The sequence below is a fragment of the Heterocephalus glaber genome, unplaced genomic scaffold, assembly GCF_053883595.1.
Source record: "Heterocephalus glaber isolate CG9 unplaced genomic scaffold, H.glaber_assembly_v1.0 deba00001442, whole genome shotgun sequence".
NCBI lineage: Eukaryota > Metazoa > Chordata > Mammalia > Rodentia > Bathyergidae > Heterocephalus > Heterocephalus glaber.
Window position 1 is genome coordinate 52,440,551 of NW_028258296.1, and position 22,601 is coordinate 52,463,151.

At 37.0% G+C, this 22,601-nt stretch overlaps 1 protein-coding gene across 10 annotated transcripts in view; it reads right to left on the bottom strand.

The window, feature by feature from the left end:
* The window catches only part of Spag17 (sperm associated antigen 17), a 210,235-nt gene that overhangs the window by 98,157 nt on the left and 89,477 nt on the right, over positions 1-22,601 (bottom strand). For 8 of the 10 annotated variants that reach the window (XR_015452061.1, XR_015452062.1, XR_015452060.1 and 5 more), the window contains 6 exons: positions 22,389-22,539; positions 17,297-17,524; positions 16,974-17,201; positions 9,838-9,899; positions 9,088-9,201; positions 5,938-6,092 (listed from right to left, as the gene is read on the bottom strand). Coding sequence is in view for 1 of the 10 variants with exons in the window: in XM_021265754.2 (XP_021121413.2) it covers positions 5,938-6,092; positions 9,088-9,201; positions 9,838-9,899; positions 16,974-17,201; positions 17,297-17,524; positions 22,389-22,539 (938 nt within the window). In the remaining 9 variants the exon portion in view is untranslated. The remainder of the gene's footprint in view (positions 1-5,937; positions 6,093-9,087; positions 9,202-9,837; positions 9,900-16,973; positions 17,202-17,296; positions 17,525-22,388; positions 22,540-22,601) is intronic. The other 2 variants (XR_015452063.1, XR_015452066.1) reach the window with 2 other exon arrangements.

A 22,601-nucleotide genomic window follows, 5' to 3' on the forward strand; every position in this document is an offset into this window, starting at 1 on the left:
GTTTCTGTTTTTATATCTAGGTCTTTGATCCACTTTGATTTGATTTTAGTATAGAGTGAGAGATAAGGATCTAGTTTCAGTCTCCTGCAGGTGGACATCCAGTTTCCTCAACAACATTTGTTAAAGAGATCACCTTTTTTCCAGTGAATTTTTGGTCCCTTTGTCAAAATCAGATGGATCTAGGTATGTGGTATGATTTCCGTGTCTTTCATTGCGTTTCATTGGTCTACACGAAAGTTTTTGCACCAGTACCATGTTTTATTTGTTACTATAGTTTTGTAGCATAACTTAAAATCTGATATTGTGATGCCTCTATCTTTGCTCTTTTTGCTCAGGATTGCTTTGACTACTCTGGGTCCTTTCTGATATCACATGAATTTTAGAATTGTGAGAAATGTTTTTATTATTTTAATAGGGATTCATTTAAATTAATAGATCAGTTTTGATTATATTGCAATTTTCACAATATTAGTTCTTCTAATACAAGAATAAGGAATGTCTTTCCATTTTCTAATGTTCTCTTCAATTTCTTTAGAGTTGTGTAATTTTCATTATAGTGGTTTTTCACTTTCTTGGCTAAGTTGATTCCTAAGGATTTAATTTTTTTGAAGCTACTGTGAATGGACTATTTCCCTGATTTTTTCTTAATGAGTTCATTACTGATGTACAAGAACACTGTTCTTCAACCCAATATCAACCAATGAAATTGAAAATGTAATTAAAAACTTATCAACTAAGAAAAGCCCGGGCCCTGATGGCTTCACTGCTGAATTCTACAAGACATTTAGAGAGGAACTGCTGCCACTACTGTTTAAACTCTTCAATGAAATTGAAAGGGAAGCAATACTCCCAAATTCTTTCCTGGAAGCAAGCATCACCTTGATCCCCAAAGCAGAGAAAGACCCAACTGAAAAAGAGAACTATAGGCCAATCTCACTAATAAACATAGATGCAAAAATCCTTAATAAGATACTGGCAAATAGAATGCAGAAGATCATCAAGAAGATCATACACCCTGATCAAGTGCGATTCATCCCAGGGATGCAGGAATGGTTCAATATATGAAAATCAATCAATGTAATACATTATATCAATAGAGCCAAGGACAAAAACCATATGATTATCTCCATAGACACAGAAAAAGCATTTGACAAAATCCAACATGCATTTATGATAAAAACCCTACAAAAAATTGGAATAGATGGTCTCTACCTCAAACTGATAGAAGCCATCTATGAAAAACCAACAGCCAATATCATACTAAATGGTCAAAAACTGAAATCCTTCACACTAAAATCAGGAACAAGACAAGGATGTCCACTATCACCACTCTTGTTCAATATAGTTCTGGAAACATTAGCCATGGCAATTAAACAAGAGAAAGAAATAAAAGGAATAAAGATAGGAAATGAAGAAGTCAAATTGTCATTATTTGCAGATGACATGATACTGTTTATAGAAGACCCCAAGAACTCCACCAAAGGTCTTCTAGACTTAATAACCAAATTCAGTCAAGTAGCTGGTTACAAGGTCAACACACAAAAATCAATAGCTTTCCTCTACACGAATGACAGACTCACTGAGAGAGAAATAGGACAAACAATTCCTTTCACAATAGCATCCAAAAAACTGAAATACCTAGGAATCATCTTAACGAAAGAAATCAAAGACCTCTTCTCTGAAAACTATGGCACTCTGAAAAGAGAGATTGAAGATGATATCAGAAAATGGACAGACATCCCCTGCTTCTGGGTAGGAAGGATTAATATAGTGAAAATGGCCATACTTCCAAAACTGCTATATAGATTCAATGCAATTCCAATTGAGATCTCAGCAGCATACTTCATAGACCTCGAGAAAACAATCCAAAAATTCATTTGGAACAAGAAGAGACCCAGAATAGCAAAAGCAATTCTAGGTAACAGAGACATGGCAGGGGGTATCACAATCCCCAACCTGCAACTCTACTACAAAGCTAGTGTGATAAAAACAGCATGGTACTGGCAAAGAAACAGACTTGAGGGCCAGTGGAACAGATTAGAAGATGCAGAAATAACGCCAGACACACTCAGCCATCTCATCTTTGACAAAGGAGCCAAATACCCTCACTGGACAAAAGATAGCCTCTTTAATAAATGGTGCTGCAAAAATTGGGCTTCAACTTGCCAAAGATTAAAACTAGACCTGTATCTCTCACCATGCACTAAACTAAAATCAAAATGGATTAGAGATCTAAATATTAAAATAGAAACTCTGAACCAGTTGGAACAGAGGTTAGGTAGAACCCTTGAAGACATCGGTGTAGGAAAAGATTTTATGAACAAAACCTCAGTTGCCCGTGAACTAGCACAAACAATCAACAAATGGGATCTCTTCTTATTAAAAGGCTCCTGCACATCGAGAGAAACAACCAGCAGTGTGAAGAGACAACCCACAATGTGGGAAAAAATCTTCACCTGCTCTTCCTCAGACAAAGGTCTACTATCTCGAATCTATAAAGAACTTAAAAAGATCAGACCTCCCAAATTTAAAGACCAAATCAAAAAATGGGCATCTGAAATGAACAGACGTTTCTCAGACAAAGAAGTAGAAATAGCAAATAAATACATGAAAAAATGTGCAACATCACTGGTCATTAGAGAGATGCAAATGAAAACAATGCTGAGATTCCACTTCACTCCAGAAAGAATGGCTGCTATCATGAAATCAACCAATAACAAATGCTGGTGGGGCTGTGGGGAAAGAGGAACCCTGCTCCACTGCTGGTGGGAGTGTAAGCTGGTGCAACCACTGTGGAAATCAGTATGGAGATACCTCAAAGAACTAGGACTGGAAGTCTCATTTGACCCCGCTATTCCACTGCTGGGGATCTTCCCCAAAGAATTAAAAGAATCATACCACAGTGATATATGTGCACCCATGTTCATAGCAGCGCAGTTTGTAATAGCTAAAACTTGGAAACAGCCCAAATGCCCATCAACTGGAGACTGGATAAAGAAAATGTAGTTTTTTAATAAAATGGAGTACTAGTCAGCCATAAAAAATGAGAAATTAGAGACATTTATAGCTAAGTGGATGCACATTGAGGCAATACTCTTAAGTGAAATAAATAGGACACACATGTGTAAATACTGAATAGTTTCTCTGGTGTGAGAAACTGAAAGTGTAAATAAGGACTAAATGCATAATAGGTAATGTGAAATAGGAAGAAAAGGGGCAAAGGGGAAGGAAGTGGGAGGACTAGGGGAAAGGACAGAAGGGAATGGGATTAATATGAGAAAATGGAAAAATAGGAACAAAATCTTTGTAAATAGGGAGGACTGGAGGGGTTGAAGGGAGGGCTGGGCAAGGGTGAAAAATAAGAACCAAGAGAGACTATGTAAAGGTGCAAATTTCCAATGATGAATGTCATTATATTGTATACCTAAAATGTACCAATGATTAAAATGAATAATCGATAATGTAAAATAGGAATAAAAGGTCCAAAGAGGTAGGGGTAGTGGGAGGGGCAGGGGAAAGGAAAGAAGGGAAAGGAAAAATGCTGAGAAATGGAAAAAATGGAAATAAAGCCTTTGTAAATAGGGAAGGGTGGAGGGCGTGAAGGGAGGGCTAGGAATGGGGAAAAAATAAGAACCAAGATGCATTATGTAAAGGTACAATTCCCAATGAGAAATGTAATTGTGTTGTGTACCTACAATGTACCAATAAAAGAATTTAATACAAAAAAAAAAAAAAAAGAACACTGTTCTTCATGGCATGTCAGTTTTCTATCCTGTCATTTTTCTGAATTAGGTGATATACATAAAGTATCATATCATATGCAAATAGAAATAATTTAACTTCTTTATTATTCATATTCCATTAATTTTTCTTCTTTTGCTGAAGTTTAAAGCATTTAATGAACAGGAGTTATGAGCACCCTTGTCTCATTTCTGGTTTTAGAGAAAATACTTTCAGCTTTTCCTCATTCAATATGATGTTGGCTGTGGATTTGTTAGATGTGTTTTTTATCAATTTAAGGTAAGATCTTTTCATATCTATTTTCATTAGGGATTTTCCTTATGAAGAGATATTGGATTTTGATGATGGCTTTTTCAGTGTCTTCTGAGATAATCATGTGAGTTTTAGGTTTTGTTTCTATTCATGTTGTGCTTTATTTATTAATTTATATATGTTGAGTCATCCTCGCATCATGGGATGAAATTGGCTTGGACATGATGTACGATCTTTTCAATGAGCTGTTGAATTCTGTTTGTCAGACTCCTAATGAGAATTTTTGCATCTATCTTCATCAAGGATACTGTATTGGCCTGCAGTTTTCTCTCCTTCCTTCTTTTTTTCTTTGTTTCTTTTCTTTTTCTTTCTTTTCTTTCTTTCTTTCTTTCTTTCTTTCTTTCTTTTTCTTTCTTTCTTTCTTTCTTTCTTTCTTTCTTTCTTTCTTTCTTTCTTTCTTTCTTTCTTTCTTTCTTTCTCCTTCCTTTCTTCCTCCCTCCCTCCCTTCCTTTTCTTTCTCTCTCTCTCTCTCTCTCTCTCTCTCTCTCTCTCTCTCTCCTTTCCTCTCCTCTCCTCTTTTTTCTCTACCTCCTGACCTACAAGATTTCTGCTAAGAAATTCACTAATAATGTTATAAAGTTGCCTTGTGTGTGACAAGTCATTTTTCTTGTGCGGCTTTCAAAATTTTATTTTTCATTTTTCATAATTTTATTTTAATTGTTTTGGTGGAAATAACTTGATGTTCAGCCTGTTTGGGGTTTTGGACATAATGACTCTGAACATTCATTTCTCTGTGGATTTGGGAAGTTTGTTGTTATTACTTAAATAAGTTTTATTTTCCTTCCTCTTTCTCTGCTCTTTCTGTATCTCCCATAGTACATTCTTTTACTTGATGATGTCTCTTTTTTTTTTTTTTTTTGGTACTGGGGATTGAACTCGGGTCCTTGCACTTGTGAGGCAGGCAGCAGAACCACTGAGCTAAATCTCTGGCCCTTGATGATGTCTTATAAGTCACACAAATTTTTATTCATGATTCTCCTTTTTATTCTTTTGACTGGATATTCTGAGATGCTATTTCTTTCTTCTGTATAACTGAATCTGCTACTGAGCTCTGGATTGAATTTTCGGGTGGGTCACAAAAAACTTGGAGCATCTATACAAACTGACCACATGTTAAACAGTAAAGCAAGTGCCAACAAATTTCATAGTGTGAGTATTCTATAGATCATTATCTACTAATATATTTTAAAGTTATGAACTATAACAAAAATGTAACTCACAGTCAAGTATTTAAAAGTAAAGGTGACATTTTTATGTATTCTGTGAGTCAAATAAGAAAGTATAATGGTAGTTAGAAGTTGTTGCATATTCACAACACCTTTAAAACCTAGCATAAGAATGCTCTTTCAAAATTATATTGGCATTCCTCATCTCAAGTAAGACTGGAAAAGAAATTAACAGCATAATTATTGAAATGAAAAACAAAACAAAGCAAAACCACAGATTTATAGTTCAAGAGATCGTATTAATACACCTCTATATACCTTAATTAAAAAAAAATCGGTTGTCTTTATTTTGAATGTTACGCCGATCAAATGGCACCATCTAAATGAGCAATCAGATTGTCATGTTTTGTAGTTACCACTTGAAAGCTTTCAGAGGCAGTCTTATTAGAGTCGAAATGAATAAAAATGTAATTTAATAACATCTCCACTAGACCCCCTGGAAGGCAAAAAAGACGTTTGTCTCTTTTAGTGGTATAGCTTCAATACTTAGCCCCAGGGAAGGTGCATGGTAGATATTCAATTCAATGAGCTGAATGAGATCTAGAAACTACACAAATATTTTCATTAAATTAAACCACTTAGTTTAGGTTAAGGAATGAAAACCCACGTAACTATCTAACTTAACTGTCTAACTAACTAAACTATCTAAATTGATTACCTGAATCCAACATTAGAGTGAAGAGCAATATTCCAATATTCACAGTGCAGACGTTGTAAATTCATTGGATTATGAAAAACTAAAAGTAAAGAATTATCCTGGGTATAGTAATAAGAATCTACACACCGATATTGCTGATAAGCTTCTTGAAGAACCTAAAAGTCAAAATAATTGCATTATTGATTTTTTTTTCCCTAAAAACAACAGTCTCCTGCTAGGCATATCCCTGCCTCCCATTATTTCTCCCTTAATTTTTGCATTGTTAGTCAAGTTGGAATCCTCAGAAGATGCTTTCCTAACTGCTCAAAAGTGAGAGCATAAAAGATATTAGTTCATGGAGCATTTTGGCAGCTCTGGCATGAAAACACACAGGTATCTGCTAAAAATTCTTCATTAATGCTGGTAGATAATAATTAAATCAGTTATTTATGTAGTGTTTTTATCACTTCATATAGATCATCTCATTTTATTATCGTTAAACACCCCAGATAAATAGGTGCCATGGACTAAGTTATGTCTCCTCTGGTCCAAATGTATGGATGGTAGAGCTCTAATGCCTAGTGGGTTGATATTTGGAGATGGTGCTTTGGGGAGTTAATTAGGTTTAGATGATGTCATAATGGGATTAAAGTTATTACAAAAAGAAGTACTAGAGTTTGTTCTCCCTGTCTGCTCTGTGCTAACTCAGCAAGAAGATGTCATCTGCCAGCCAGGAAACAGGCTCTCACCAGAATCCAACTCTGCTGCCCCCTGGTCTTGGTCTCCAACTCTCTAGAACTCTGAAAAAATCAATTTCTGTTGTGTAAGCCACAGTCTGTGTTTTGTTATGGCAGCCTGAGAAGTGGAAGACAGTAGCTCAGATTATTTTTTCCACTTCAAAATATCAGAGCTCTCATTTTTCAGCATAAATTGGAACTGAGAGAGGATAAGGGACTTGTCCAAGAACACAGAGTTTGTAAGTTCTAGTGTTTGGGTTCATATCAGGCTTTGAGCTCTCTTTTACCTTTTCACATGCCACAGCTTATCACTCTTCACTGTACCATGTTGCATTACGATGAAATGAGGGGAATGGTCTTTCTTTTAATATTTCAAAGGAAATTTTTAAAAACTTAGCATTCTATATAAAGCCAAGCTGTCAGTTATTGTAAGGGTAAAATTAAGATGCATTCAAATATTCAGTGCCTCAAAACTTTGCCTGCCATAAATCTTAATTAAGGAAGCTAGTGAAAGGCAAGGTCCAGAAAGAGAGTGACCTGAGAGAGAAGAAGACAGGTGATGAAGGCAGCAGTGTCTAATTGGAAAGAGAGGCAATGGGTGTGCCGGAGGATGGTAAAAGAGGCCTGGACCAGAGTCGTACCCCAAGCTTAGGGTATCTGGGCAAAGCACCATTAAGACAATAATGCTGTTAGAACATCTATTATTGAACGGACTGAGAGGAGATTTACTGTATGGTAGAGAGTTTTGGGAAAAATTAACTATAAATTCACAGTAAACTAAATAAATACGGGAAAGGGCAGGTACTGATTCCAGGAAAAATAGAAAAAAATATAATCACACAATTCGGTTGTGAATCATATTTATATAACAAAAAAATAAAAATTCAATATCGATTTAACCAAAAATTGTGATACAGTTAAACAGTATTGGAGAATGGAGAAGTGCTAGTGTAAAAGTAGGTGTGTGTGCGTGTGTGTCGGGTGGGTGTGGACAGTGGTTATTCTCAAATGGGAGTCAACTGATAATGATGGCCACAAATTGCCACTAAAACTAAGTAAATTTTACCTATTATTTAAAGATAATAAAAAAATAAAGATAATAAAAACAATAAAAGAAATAGGAAGTGCATTGAAGATTTTTGCCTCTGGGAATTGAAGCAGGCAGGTAGAGGGTAGCAGGCTGCTGTTATCCATAAGACTGTAGATCTTTCTGGCTTCAAAAATAGGTGATGTAAAACTTATAAAAAATAAATTCCAAATTAAGAGGAAACCAAAAGAGTGTATATTTTTGCATGAAATCTAAAAACAACAAAAGGAATTGGTTTCAGGGTTACTTGTTATTTTATACAGTATTTAAAAGCACACATTCCAGGCTGGATTTTGTGTGTCTATATCCTGGTTCTCACTCAGAAACCTTGTTAATGGGCAAAAAGTCACTCTATCAAGGTGCTTCAGTTTCAGCTGTTTAGTTTCCACATCATAGGGGTGTTGTGAGTAAGTAATACATATTAGACACTGCCTACCCCATGGTAAGTGCTCAATAAATGTTAGCCATTACAGCTTTTATTGACTTATTAATCAAAACACAAAATATGAAATGTAATGAAAATTGAATGGATAGGTAAAAAAAAAAATGGAACCGTGAAGCTGTTAGGACTTTGGCAACTCTTAGAGATGGACTAAATGCCTTTTGTATAAGGGAATGTGCATGAGTCTTTGGGAGGCCGGGGCGGAATGTTACAGTTTGGGTCTAGATGTACCCCCAAAGCCTCATGTGGTCACAGGCTGGATCTAGAGTGTGAGAAACTGGAATTGATTCATGATGCAATGCTAGGCTCAAGGGCACTAGGATTAAGGGTGTGAGTGCTATCTGCCCACCCTAAGTAGCCTGAATAAGATAAAAGGGGCAGAAAGACACTGGTAAGGTCCATTGTTGCCTTGGCTACCTTGTGCACGCCATGTTGTTTCTTCTCGGTGATGCTTGTGTGCCATCCCAGCCTTGAAGCCAGCCGATTATGGACTGAAACCTCTACAAATTTTAAGCCAAATATACCCCTTCCCCTCCAACTTTGGGTGTCCAGGTATTTTGTCTCAGCTACGAGAGAAAAGTAACTAACACAGGCTGCTTCCCTTACTTTGTTCTAAAAACAGCCTTACTTTTTAAAGGAAATATGGAAGCAGTCTTGTGCATTTTTTTCTTAAGATTTTTCTAAAAATATCCTTTTAGAGAGTGTGCTTTAAACTATTTTGGGAAGTTCCTGGGAATGCATAGCTCAATCTGGGAATGAACTCATTTTGTAGCTGAAGTAAATGGGAATATTGATCTGAACTACATTTGAGAGAGTGACCTAGAAGTGAACTGTTTGTTGTAAATCACAGTCCAACTCCCCAGACCTGTCCATCCATCTCCTGAAGAACTGAAGCCCATAAATACCTGAAGCAGTACTTCTGGTTTAAAATGTTCAGTGTAACTCCAATCCACCAGGCTGCGCTGCTGTGTGTTCTTTATGTCCTCCAAATTTGCTTCCACCATCGTCTTCTTGGGTTTCTAAAAAATTATAGGAACACAATTTGGGCTATAATTTGTTTCACTCCAAATGAAGCCCTCTTGGACTCTGACAACTAACCAGCATGCACTCCATCTAATTGGGGAAATCTGCATATGTATAAATCCATATGGCAACATTTTGGGAGAGCTGCTGCCAGAAAGAGTATGTCTTTGACTTTTTTTATGGGCAACATAATCTAAATATTTTTATTGTTAGGTTATACTCTTCAGAGTCCTGTTAGCAATTATAGGCAGGTTTTCTGAACTCACTTCAAGACGACGTTCGTTCTACATGGCTGTATGGTCAGCAGGTGTTTGTGAAGTTGCCAAGCCACACTGTCTAGAGAGGAGCAAGGAGCTGGGAAGTTTTGTTGAAGCTGGCTGGTAAGATTAACCCCTTTCTCTCCAGCCAAAGCTGGTCTCAGAATGTTTCTGTAAGCCCTCTGCTTTAGCATCAGCATCTGCCTTTTAAGCATCTCTTTCTCTCTCCTGATTTCTCTCCCCCTCCCCTCTCTCTCTCTCTCTCTCTCTCTCTCTCTCTCTCTCTGTCTCTTTTGAATGTTTCTCAACCTGGGTCACGGTTTTCTCAGATCATCTGACTTGTCATCTACACTTTTAGGAAAAATAATTCCTTACCTTTTCAAGAGAATCAGCCTTTGTGGCTGCTTTATCTTTGATCTCGTTGTTCGTGGTGGGATCTGTAAATCAAAGACACAAACATCCAGTTGTGTTCAGGCTTTGTTCTTGCTTTTGGTCAGTGCTGGGCCTTTTTGTTGCCCATGTGATCTATGTTTCTGTGCTGAAAGGTTAATTCCTAAGAGGCATGTTTCAGGCTGCCAAAAAAAGGTGTTTGTGTCAATAATTTTAAATCCATACCGACCTAGGGAAGTTACACTAAACTCTGGAAAGAACCCAGCTTCTTATCTGGTGTACACTAAATCATATCAGAGATTTTGCGTTCAGGCTGTATGTCACTCATTTCTGACAATGTACATTTACTTTTACAAACTGAAAATAGTGAATAAACAAAATCAACTGCTCTGTACACATCATTCATTTTGTGCTGGTGACAGTCACAAAGCCTGTGTGTGGGTCTTCCTGGTGAGTGACAGACTAGGGCAGGGGCAGGGATATATGGGAAGAACAACTGGATAAATGCACCCTCTAATAGAAAATGATGCCATTTCACCATTCTACAGAGCTTTCCTTCCGTTCACCATTCATTTGTTAATTAAGAACTACTTAATGAGCACCTGCAGATTTACAGATGGAGTTTAACAAGAGTTAGTTAGATGAATAAATGAACTGGACTGCTGCATAGCACCATGCCATGGACCAGTATGAGTGACACAAATCAGCCCTCCTTGTGACCAAAGAGTACATTTATGTGATGATTAGGATTGTAATCTTGTTGGCTATGGAGCAAACAGCCATGTGAGTGGACTGTAAGGGAACAGATTCAGGCTGTTGCTCCTTGTATCATGAGAAAAATATGGGATATTATAGGAACACACTTCCAAGATGCTGAAGAGTGGAACCAAGTTGGCTTCTTTTAACCCGTAGAATAACTGGACATCCTACGAAGTTGTTTGTAATGTGGCTGCCATCTTACTGTCCAAGAACAACTCACTCACATGCCTTGCTCTTTCCCCTCTAGGCAGACTGCCCGACTTGGCTGTGTCTCCAGGCTCTCACACTTACCTTCTCTTTGTCTGTTATGATTTGCTCTTTGCTATTCACCTGTTACAAACCCTCAAGGCACCTTTTTTTGCCTCTTTCTCTGATTTATTTCTAACCATAGCATTTATCAGTGCCTGATACTATTTTTTTAAAAAAAGATCATAATATTACCATTTATTGCAGAAGGAGGAAAAAGTAAGTCTATTTATTTAGGGTCTGTTTGCTTTGAATGTAAATTCCTAAGGCTAGGAACTCTATCTTGTTTTCCTCACTGCATCCTGAGCACCAGCACCTGGCACGTACTCAGTAAGTTCTTTCTTTTTTTCTTTTGATTGAATGAAGGAAATCTACAGTACATATTGAAATTAGAAATACATGTAGAGCAAGTGGAGAGAGAGAGAGAGAGGAGAGAGAGAGAGGAAATGAGGATGAAAACCTGTAAGAAAGGCTTATTTTGAGGTAAAGACAAGATTTAACTTTGTAATTCTTCGGCCAAAGAACCATATATGAACTTCCATATATGGTTCAACCACATATGAGTAGTTAATTATGCCTGTCAAGGACAGGCCAAGGCTTTTCTTTCATAAGCACAATTACTTACATTTTCCCTGCTAGTTCCATGTTGATTTGGGCTGGTGACAGTTGTAGCACAAGGGTCCATTCTGACTGAGAGGAAAACTGTAACGCTAATTCAGTTCAATATTTATATACATATATCCATTCAAGAGAAAACTCAGGCCAACTATAACTCTAAATAGACCATGGTGTCCCCTGTGTCCTTGAAGCAATTGATATAAAATCTGTGGAATAAAAATTATTCTATTCTGTGGTCTGCCAGATTTCCTGGAGACTTGATATTCCCTCCTGTGTCTAAGAATCCAGCAGAAAAAGTCTCCAGTTTAGAAAATATGTTCTAAAAAATTACGCGTCCGTTATTTTGTCAAATGAAAGAACATCCTAATACTAATCTGAACTCTTACCAGAAGACTAAAAATCACTCTTTTTCTGTCTGATTTCTGCCTTCAACCACATAATCCTTTGACAGTGTGATTCAGTAGTTTTTGACACATCTGGAAGTGGATGCTTTCTCATCTCTTTGAAAAACAGCTTTCCTAATCTGTTTTACTTTAGAGATAACAAGATCCCTCTGCAAAGCAGTTACTTTATTAAAAAAACACCCAACAAGCATAAAGGGCACATCTAAACCTATAGCCTCATGGTTATCAACTCTCAGGTTTTTCATAAATATCCAATAGGCCCTGTCAAGTTCAAAAACAGTCTCAGATGGAAATCCAGTGTTTGGTTAAGAAAAGCACAAATATTCAGCCCTTCATGTCCAGGAACAGTCATATGAGTGTATTTGATGCTAAAATGGTTGTGCAGGAAATACATGAATGATTTGTTCTGTGTTTAAAGAGAATTAAGTGGCTGCTTTTGAAGTTAGAGTTAGGGAAAAAATGTAGGACCAACAACAACAACAAAACACAGAACAGCCACAGCGAAACTCTGAGACCCAGCTTGGAGCCTGTGAATGAGTACACTGGCATTCTTCAACTCTGAGGATTTAGAATCCAAGATTTAGATTATGAGGATTTAGGATCCAGGATCCAGAGCACCAATTTATGTGGTTTGACCACCAGGTGGCAAAAGTTGCCTGAAGAAAACTAGACCAGCACTTTAAAGAAAAACAAAACAAACGAAATGAAACAAAGAAAAGGACCTCAGGGTTTACATCTCAGTTTATCCTGGCTCCATATTTACTCAGTGTGACTTCTTTGTCACATGTTTGTACTTCCACAGGATGTACTAAGGCCATAACAATGTAAGGACTCAGGTTAATTTATTTTGGTTTAATTTGGGGTGGGGTGAGCTAGGCTAAGAGTTAAGTGTACTTAGGGCAGAGAAATAGGGAATCTACTCTGTTGGAGAGGAAGAAACAAAAGGTAACAAAATGAGTATAAGAATCAGCATGACAAAGGGACTGTGAATATGGCCAAATCATGGGTTGTATCAGAAGAAATTTCTGAGGAACCCATGAAACTTAATGGAGGAAGATTTGTTCCATCCTGACTTCCTACTGATTCTTGGCTGAACTTGTTACTTAGCATCTTTTAGTCTTAGTTTCCTCATCTGCAGAATTGAGATAATAGTATCTTACTTATAGGCTTGATCTTTATATAAAATATTGATTAATATACATAAAATACCTTGGCATAATGCTTTGAATACAATAGGGCAATTATTAAATCAATGTTATTTTCTTTTCATTTCTATCTTCCTCACTTATCGATTGCTCAAAGGCAGGCAGCTCTTTCCTAATTCTATTCTACTGGTTACTTCTTTTTCTACTTATATCTAAATAAATTAAAGTGGTTGGATGAGTATCAATGAATATTCACTTAACAGCTCTTGTGGTTCTTACCACTTAATTTTTGAAGTGCTTCTTAAAATTATAAACTAAAACACAAATGCATAAAACATGATTGTTTGACATAATAAATAATTATAAAGAAAATTTCAGTGCCTCACACATCTTTTAACAATCATTTCCTTGATAAGGATCTCAATAAGCCTGTTAAGCGTTCAGATAATTTAAATATTTTGGATTGTTTTGCATTTTCTACCTACACAATATCTAAAATAATGACAGTTTTTTCAAATCTGATACTTTCATCTCTTTTCTTGCTTTACATTGGACCCCCAATGTAATATTGAATCTAAAGTGTCTATTTATGGTGGACATTCTCTTGATCAACAAGGGAGACTGTACAGCCTTTTGTCTTCATATATAATGTTTGTCATAATTTTTAAAAATATCATTATGAGATTGAGAAATTTTTCTTCTTTTGTTAGTTTGCTAAGATTTTTTCCATAAATTGATATGGAAATTTAAGTGCTTTTTTTGCATCTATTAAACTGATTATGTGGTTTTTCTCACTAATGTGTTAATTCACAAATTATATTGATTTTTTTACAATGTATGTATTTTCCTATTGTTACTAAATATTACTTGTTTATGAGGTATTATCGAATGTGTTGCAAGATCCATTTTCTTATGTTTTATTTTGTATTTTTGCATCCCCATGAATGAAGTTGTGTTATAATTTGTTGCACTATCCTTGTGATTTTTATTATAAAGTTTATGCTAGCTACATAAAATGACTAGGGGGGACTATCTATTTTCTGGAATACTTTTTGTTAATATTAGATTATTTCTCTTTGAGTGTTTGGTATTACTTGCCAAAGAGATCATTGGGCTTGGTATGTCCTATTTGGGGTGATTTTTGACTAATTAAGTCATTTATTTAATTATATGACTATTGAGGCTTTCTATTTCTTCTCGGGTCATTGTTGGCAAGTCATACTTTTCCAGAAATTTGCCCTTTTAAACTTCAAATTTAATGGAATAAAGTTGTTTTTATCTTTCTTTTTTGTCTTTTTAACTTCTGTATGATCTGGATAAGTCCCCCTGTTACTTTATACCTAATATGATTTTTATTTCTGATATGACTTTATTCCTGATATGGTTATGTATGCCTTTTCTTTGTTGTGATTAGCCTTGTATAAAATATTATCAACTTTATTAATCTTTTCACATCAACAAACTTGTATTTTTTGTTCTTAATGCATTTGTGTTTTTCTATTTCATTGATTTATCTTATTTTCATTGTTTTCATTCTGGTATTTTATTTAGATCTATTTTGTTCATCTTTCTCTTGAAAATATGTTTATTTAAACTTTAAAACTTCTCTTGGATTTATCTTGCTTTAGCTGTATTCTACAAGTTTTGATGCTTAGTATTTTCATTATCATTTAGTTTGAAATATTTCCTAATTTCTACTGTAATTTTTTTTCTTAATGTAGGTGATATATATAAGTACATTTCTTAGTTTTGAGACATTTGGTGATTTTCTTATTTCTTTTTGTAGTTGATGTCCACCATAACTTCACTGTAAAGTGAGAGCATATTCTATATGGTTTTCTTCTCTGAAAATTTGTTGAGATTTACTTTATGGTCCAGCATATGGTTAACATTTCTCAAACATTTTTACCACTTCTAAGCAGCTATAGAATTGTGGAGGCTTTAGTAAAGACATATTAATAACTATACTCAGTAGTAGGACATGATAGCTAATGCCATAAAGAAAATGTAGATTAATTATAGCCATGGAAATATAACCAAAGAATTTCTTTGTTAATTTTTATTTTTATTAGTATGTGTTTGCAGTACCTAGTGATTACATTCATCATGGTGAGTTGTTACATGTATGTAACACATCTTAATTCTTTTTACACTTCCTTCCTCTTTTCTCACTTCCCCCACCTCCATCTCAGTTCGTTCCCATTAGGGAGGCATTTCCATATGGATACATCTAACCAGGCTTTAGGGAGGTGCCTTTGAAACCTAGTCATAACTGACAGGGAGCTCTGGGTGGAATGTACTTTTGATGAAAAGCCACAGAAATGGCAGATTGTACAGAGGAAGTAGGACCTATTTACAAATATTGTGCAAAATATACACTGATTGGGAAAAAAAAACAAGAACCAAGGTGGATTACGTAAAGGTGCAAATTTCCAATGATGAATGTCATTATATTGTATACCTTAAATGTACCAATAAAATTAATTTTAAAAATCAAAAAAATATACACTGTTGAATTAAAAAATTTACTGCAGCAAAAACACATTGCCATTAATTTCTCTCAAAATTCTCCCACCTTACTTCAAACACACTCATCTTATCATTCTTGCCACTCTGAAATAGTTCTGGAAGCCTTCCTTCATGAATATCTTTACAAGATGGATTAAAAAAATACAGTGAATGCTGCAGCCAAGTGTCATGCAATGAAAAAGCAAGCTTGTAAAAACATTACAGTGTGTCCTCACTCACCTCATGTACTAGATCTGGCACCATGCAACTTCTGGCTCTTCCCCATGGCAAAATGTTCATGAAAACTAAACATTTTGAATGGATTCAGGACATCAAGGCAGCCACAACAGCTCAACTAAAGACACTCATGAAAAAGGACTTCAAGAACTGCTTCAGAAAGAGGCGAGAATGATGGGATAAGTGTTCTTGAAGCAAGGGGGGATGTTTTGAGGAGGATTAATGGCAATACATCCTTTACTGTAATAATTAATTTAATTTAATTTAAATATTTACTGTCATTTTAATTGCATATATGTTTGGATATAGCACAGAATGAGTGAGCAAAAGGGAAAAGGTACTGGGTAAGCATGTAGAACAGGCCAAGGAGCTGAACTGTTGCAGGTAGTAGGATGCCATTGAAGAATATAAGTAAGAAATGAAAGCTATATTTTAGATAGATTAATCTTCAGCTTGGTTTAAGGTAGCTTAATAGAAATTTAGCCTAACATGCTTCTCAACCTCTGTACCTCCTAATATCACATTTTTAAAAATGCTGTACTCTAAAACAAAAGTAATGCCTTGAACTAAAGATGGAGAGGAAGGGAAGGGATGTTCACTGAGTACTGATTATGTACCAAGCTCTACACAAGGCATTTCGCTATGTTATTATAGATGATTTAAAAAATAATCAGAGCAAGCCAGGTATAGTGGTACATTCCTGTAATCCCTGGACTCTGGAAGCCTGAGGCAGAAGGACTGTAAATTCCAGTTCTGCCTGGGCAATTTAGTGAGGCATTGTCACAAAACAAAAAATAATGAAGGGGTGGGGATGTAGTGTAGTGTTAAGGTCTTGAGTTCAACCCCTAGTAGTAGCACACACACACACACACACACACACACACACACACACACACATACAAGTTTTAGCAAACAATCATGATAACCCCATGAAATACTACTGATGAAAGTTTTAGTAATGTTCACAGCAACAAATTTACTAGAGTGGACTAAATGGAATTTGGATGTTTTGAAAAAGAAAGGGCTGAATAAAGAAGACTTACTGAGTAATAACACTCAAGAAAAAGTTTAAATAACCAAATAAATTACATATTACATAGTCTTCTAATTAAAATAAGCAGGGATTTAAATTTAACACATCTTGAAAAACTTCTTTTTTTAATGTATGACACTGTTACAAACATACCTTTACTACATACTATACCTTTACTTCTCAAAGGCTCTGGTTGGAACTGAGGCTTCACTTTGCCCTCCTGCTCCAAGAGCTCTCTTTCATCAGAGTCTAAGGGTTTCATAGTACCTGAGTCATAATGCTTCATATTGTCAGCATCAGGCAGATTAAGATTTGAAACATCTCCATTGATTTCATTATCTTGCAAAGATGTTGACCAATTTGGATCCACATATATAGTCCTGTCTTGGGGTTCAGTATCTAGCCAATATAAAGGATGTTCACTGGCTATAATACTAGAACAATTGCCAATCATAAAATGTAAGAATGTTTTTCATTCCTTCCATGCAGTGTACCTGTTTTCTGTTTGGCCTCTGGAGTATTCATTTTCATGATGTGTTGCTGCCTTATGTGTTTAGCAAATGTGGCAGGGTTGTCCCACGGTATATAAACCTCTTGAGCAGCTGTTCCATACATAATTCCAGAAGGCTTTATTTTCCCTGCTTTGTCCACCTCAGAGAGCTTCAGGCTCTCAAAAGTAAAGAGTTTGAAGGCTCGTTCTACTTCATTCCAGCTCAAGAGTTCTGTAAGAAGGCAAGACCCATGTCTAGAAATACTTGTATTGGTTCGTGGTACAGGTCTGACAGATGGGCTGTCAAAGGGTCTGTGTGCTAGGATGACAAGGGAGTCACTACATGACGGGTGCTAACCTGACTTTACACATAGCTTCCACAAGTCAGCAACAGATATCAGAGATACCCGATAATAAGCAAACCACAGTCAAGAGAGATAGAATTGATCAAGTTAATGTTCCCAAACTGCTTCATAGCTTAGTCAATATTAGGCATCCATATTTATGTACGCAGACTTTTCAGGATGCCATATTTGTTGAATATGTTTAAAATTTATTTTAAGGAAAAATACTCTGTGCTACTATTATAAATTAAGCCTGGGAGATTATTTACATGTGCCTAATATAGGCTGTTATATTAGTAGGTTTTCCTGTTTATTCAGATTTAGGAAAAACCCTCCCCTCTCCCCGCCACACGAACTGCTACTTTGCAGGACTGTACTTCAAAGTCACCAGCTTTCACTTGGATCTATTCAATAATGTATTTATTTTTTTACAGCATGTGTTCTTCATTCATTTACTGTTTGGTCATTCCATGAATGAACATTAGATTTTGTCACAGGTTCCAAGGATTCAAAGAATAACAAATTTGGTTCTTACACTTTGAAAATTTAAGATAGAAAGGTAAGAGGTAAGGATTAACAAATAAATTCAGAATGGGACAGCAAGACAGGGGAGAAGGTTGAGGTGGGGACCAGGGGATTCCCCATGTATGGCTGTGTACATACATTAGGGGCTATTCTCTGGTATTTACTGTGGGCATTTATGTGTGTGTGTGTGTGTGTGTGTGTGTGTGTGTGTGTGTGCCTCCCCTTTCCCATCCCCCACATGGCCCGTGTTTTTGCAGACACTGCCATCGTGTGTGCAGGTGTGTTTTGGGGAGCACAGAGGGGTGTACATTTCATGTCTTGTTGCACCCTCTACCCTGTCACTCATGTACTTAGTTGTAGTAAAGAGAACTGAGCATAAAAAAAACAAATGTAGAATCCAATGAAGAAAAATAAAATTGTTGTAATAGATGAATAATTTAGAAATTGCCTTCATTTTTCTTTCCAACAGAGATGAGGAGAGCAGCAGGGGTCCTTCTGGAAATCACAGTGGGACTCAGAAGAGAGGCATGGAAGGGGTAAAGAATTATTGAATAAGGGAGAATTTGCTTATCCATTATTTTACAGAATTTTTTGAGCACCTACTAGACGTCAGTAGCTGTAATGAAAGCTGGCGAACCAAGCGATAGTCATAGAAAAATCCTTGGAATATCTGCTGTGACCCACAGCCGGTGAAAGCAGTGGGAGATGAAGAAAAGATGATGAGACCAAGATTCCACTTGATAGCTGGGACCAGGTGGAACCATAGCTTGTCAGGAGCTAATGGCCAACTGGAGCACCACGTGCTCTTTATTTATAGTGGAAGGCAAACAGGAAGAGAAGGCGGGGCAAATAGTGCTATGTGGCCTATGTGGCCTGGGCGGAACATAGTGTGATTGTTTCGTGATTGGGGGATGTGCAGGAAGGGAACAGGGAAGGATACAATGTAACTGTCTCCTGGGGCCGTGCAGTCCAGGGTCTACAATATTAGTCAAACAGACACAGTTTCTAATCTATGGAGGAGAAACAGAGTAGGGATTAGGCGAAAGGTCATCTTCAGGCTTGGCCCACAGCAAATAACTAAGGAAAAATGTGAAAGAAGTAGAAGAGCAACCCATATAGAGGTCTGGGAGCAAAGTGATTGGGGAGGGGGACCAGCAAGTGCAAAGACTCCAAGCCAAGGATGTGACTGATGCATTTGAGAAGCACCAGGAGGTCAGTGTGAATGGAGTGAAAGCTTGACAGGTGATGAGCTCAAGTAATGGGTGGTAGAGAATTTACATTTTGCTCTAAGTGAAATGCTAAAGGGTTTTGGGCCAAGGCGACACAGGATCTAACATTTTAGAAGGACAATTTTGATTGTGGTCTGGATATACAAAGCCTGTAGGTGATAGCAACTGAAGCAGCCTCAGTGAGAGATGAAGGGGAACTGGTGTGGGATGGTAGTGAGAGATGTGGCGGGATTGGTTCAGGGGTGCAAGTAAAACAAAGACGTGGAGGTGACTCCAAGGCTTTGATAGAAAACACTTGCTACTTCATGAAAGAAGAGGATCATGAAGGGTAAAGTATGGGGATCAGGAATCACAAGTTTGATTTTGGACTTGTTAATAGGAGGTATAAAAGGGAAGAGAGGAAGGAGGGGCAGGTGGATCGAGAGTCTGGGGTGGGACATGTAAGCAGCACGAGCGTGAGGTTTCAGTGGTGGCAACAGGAACAAGAATCCTGAGCTGTTGGAAAACTCAGCTACAGAGAGGATGGGGTCGTATCATGGGGCAGAAGGACAGCTGGAGTGTGGCATCATCCAGGCAAGGGCCTATGTGGCCTGATGTTCTCGGGGAAGTCATAAAACGATGGTTTTGTGGACAGCAGACATGATATACCCAGACCCATTATTCCGCAGCCTGCTCGGCTCGTGGGTTGATGATATGACAGTGTTCAAAAGATCTTGACTTTTTTTTGGTACTAGGGATTGAACTCAGGTCCTTGCGTTTGTGCAGCAGGCGGCAAAACCACTGAGCTAAATCCCCAGCTTGACTTTTTTTAAAATTTGATTTTAAAATTGATTCCTACTTAAAAATGGAAAAAGAAATCAAAATAAAATATTTGGAAATTTGGATAGAGTTAGAAGTGAGATTGGAAGGAAAAATCTGTACACACTTTTTCAGTTTTTTAAGGTCAAATGCTCTCTTGTCAAGGATGTCCCTGTGATTTAATATGCCCTCTTGTATCTAAAGAGGCATCTGCCTACTGCCTCAAGTGAGAAACATAATTTGTTTTAGGAAATGATTGTATCACAAAATTTTAGGGATCTCTGAGATAAAAAGTGTTTCTAGATATTCTTAATGACCCCTCTTCTCGTTGTTCTTAAGAACATAATGTGGCTCTTTTGTCAGGAGAAGAGCCTCCTTGAATTAACTCACTCTCAACAGCACATAAACAGGGGCCTCAGGTTCATCTCTGTATCCCCAGGTGAGATCAAGGGCAGATGTTCAAAACTGCGGATAGTACAATCAGATTTCTACTGTGGTTTCTGTCCTGCTTTCTGCTCACTAATGTAGAAAAAAAAGGTGACATATTGGACATCGAGAGGCCAGAATTTTAGTCTTGGCTCTGCTGCTATTGTTACAACCCTTTAAATTATTTAAAGGATTTCAGGTTTCTTATCCAGAAAGAGATTTGGATGAGATTAATTCCGAAGGTCCTTTCAGTTAGAAAATTTTATGGTTCTGTGATTCATCTTTATACAAATTCAATTTTTGGACATGAACATCTTTCTCAGATTTCTATCTCAGGGTGGGGTGAAGTAGGAACTTCCATGAGCACATTTGCCTCCTGAGTCATACTCTTTCTCCTTTCCTTCACATGCTCTTGGGAAGAGGTGAGCCAATAAGTGCTCACATTAAATTAAACCTGGTGAACATTCCTGCCAAATTCAGGTTATCTAGAAAAGAAGAACTATGGAGGGACAGAAAGGGTAGAGGTAGAAAAATTCCTTAATGAAACAGTCCTTCATGAAGAAGAGGAGGGAGGGCCTTAGCTAAGAGCTGTGGTTTTTCTGAAAAAAGCCCTTTTGTAAAGAGGTAAAGGTGGGATGCTTTTTGTTTGCTATTTATGTAGGCTCAAGAAAGGATACAGAAGGCAAAAGAAACATGGAATAAATTGACAAGACGTTTGTGTAAGTCAAATTGACAAGATATAGATTTGTTCCCAAAAGAGCTTCCCTTACCCTCTTGTGTTCTCTTTTCTCTGATCTCTGTTACCACTTAACCTTTCAACGAGTGAAATAGCATCTGGTTTCTGATTGGGACACCATTCTTCTAACATGTGGCCAACAATAGTTGAGCGATAAATGATGATCCAAACTTCAATATTATGAATCATTTGAGGAGCAAAAATATAGTTTCCCACCGAAGAGGTGGGGATCTGGCTGATAGGATTTCTTCTTTTTTCTTCATGATAGGCATGGTTGTATTCTTACTATGAATTTTCTATTCTCTTATACAGGGTGATTTGGTGGTTACACTGGAATGTAATGTTCTCATCTTTTTTTTTTTTCCCTAGCAGGTAGACTGATAGGTATAGATATATTTAAAAACCAAATTTCATGTTATATCTGATCTATTGATTAAGTCTGGGATAAGGAGCCCAATTCAAGTTTCCTTTGGATACCAAAATTCTTCTGGAACTTGTTTTTTGATCACAAGTAGCTGAAACCAGAGAGTATGAGAATGCAAAGAAAGATATCTCGATAGAGGCAACGTTGCATGGTCATGCTTGCCCTTCCTACTTCCTAGCTAATACCACTGCAGTGTTATTGTCGTATTTGTATGGTTTTCTGTGATGATAAAGGGGTGCAGTGGTGAGGCTGTAGATAGAAGGATAACATTTTCCCAGGAAAGGACCATAAATAGAATGAGATTACCACATCATCTCCAGTATGGTCAAGGGGGACAGGTGGGATGGAGGTGGGGAGAAAAGGTAGGAAAGAAGGGAATTATTCTGGTTAAGAAAACCAGTGCATCAGCTTGCAGAATGTTATGCATCATAGCTATCATACTGTTGCTAAGGACATTATGCAAGGAAGAAAGTTGTAGTCCATCAGCACACCACCTTTGCCTCTGAAGTGTTTCAATGATCACAATACATTTTGTAAATAAAGATGTAATTCAAAGAGCCACCTATGACTATTAATTACAGTGAATGTAAGCGAAGATAAAACAATATACTCACCATTTGTACAGAAGTGCATGAGCTCATGAATGGTAGCTAAACGTTTGGTGCTGTTCCAAGGTGGGAGTAGAGGGAATCGAAGGAGTTCCCACAGTGGCAGCTTGGACTGCATCTCCTGCTCAATTTGAACTGGGTCAAGATTCTTTTGGTCCTGACACAAAGGAGCCACATGACAGAAGGCATTAAAGTAAGCCATCAAGTGCCTTATGCATA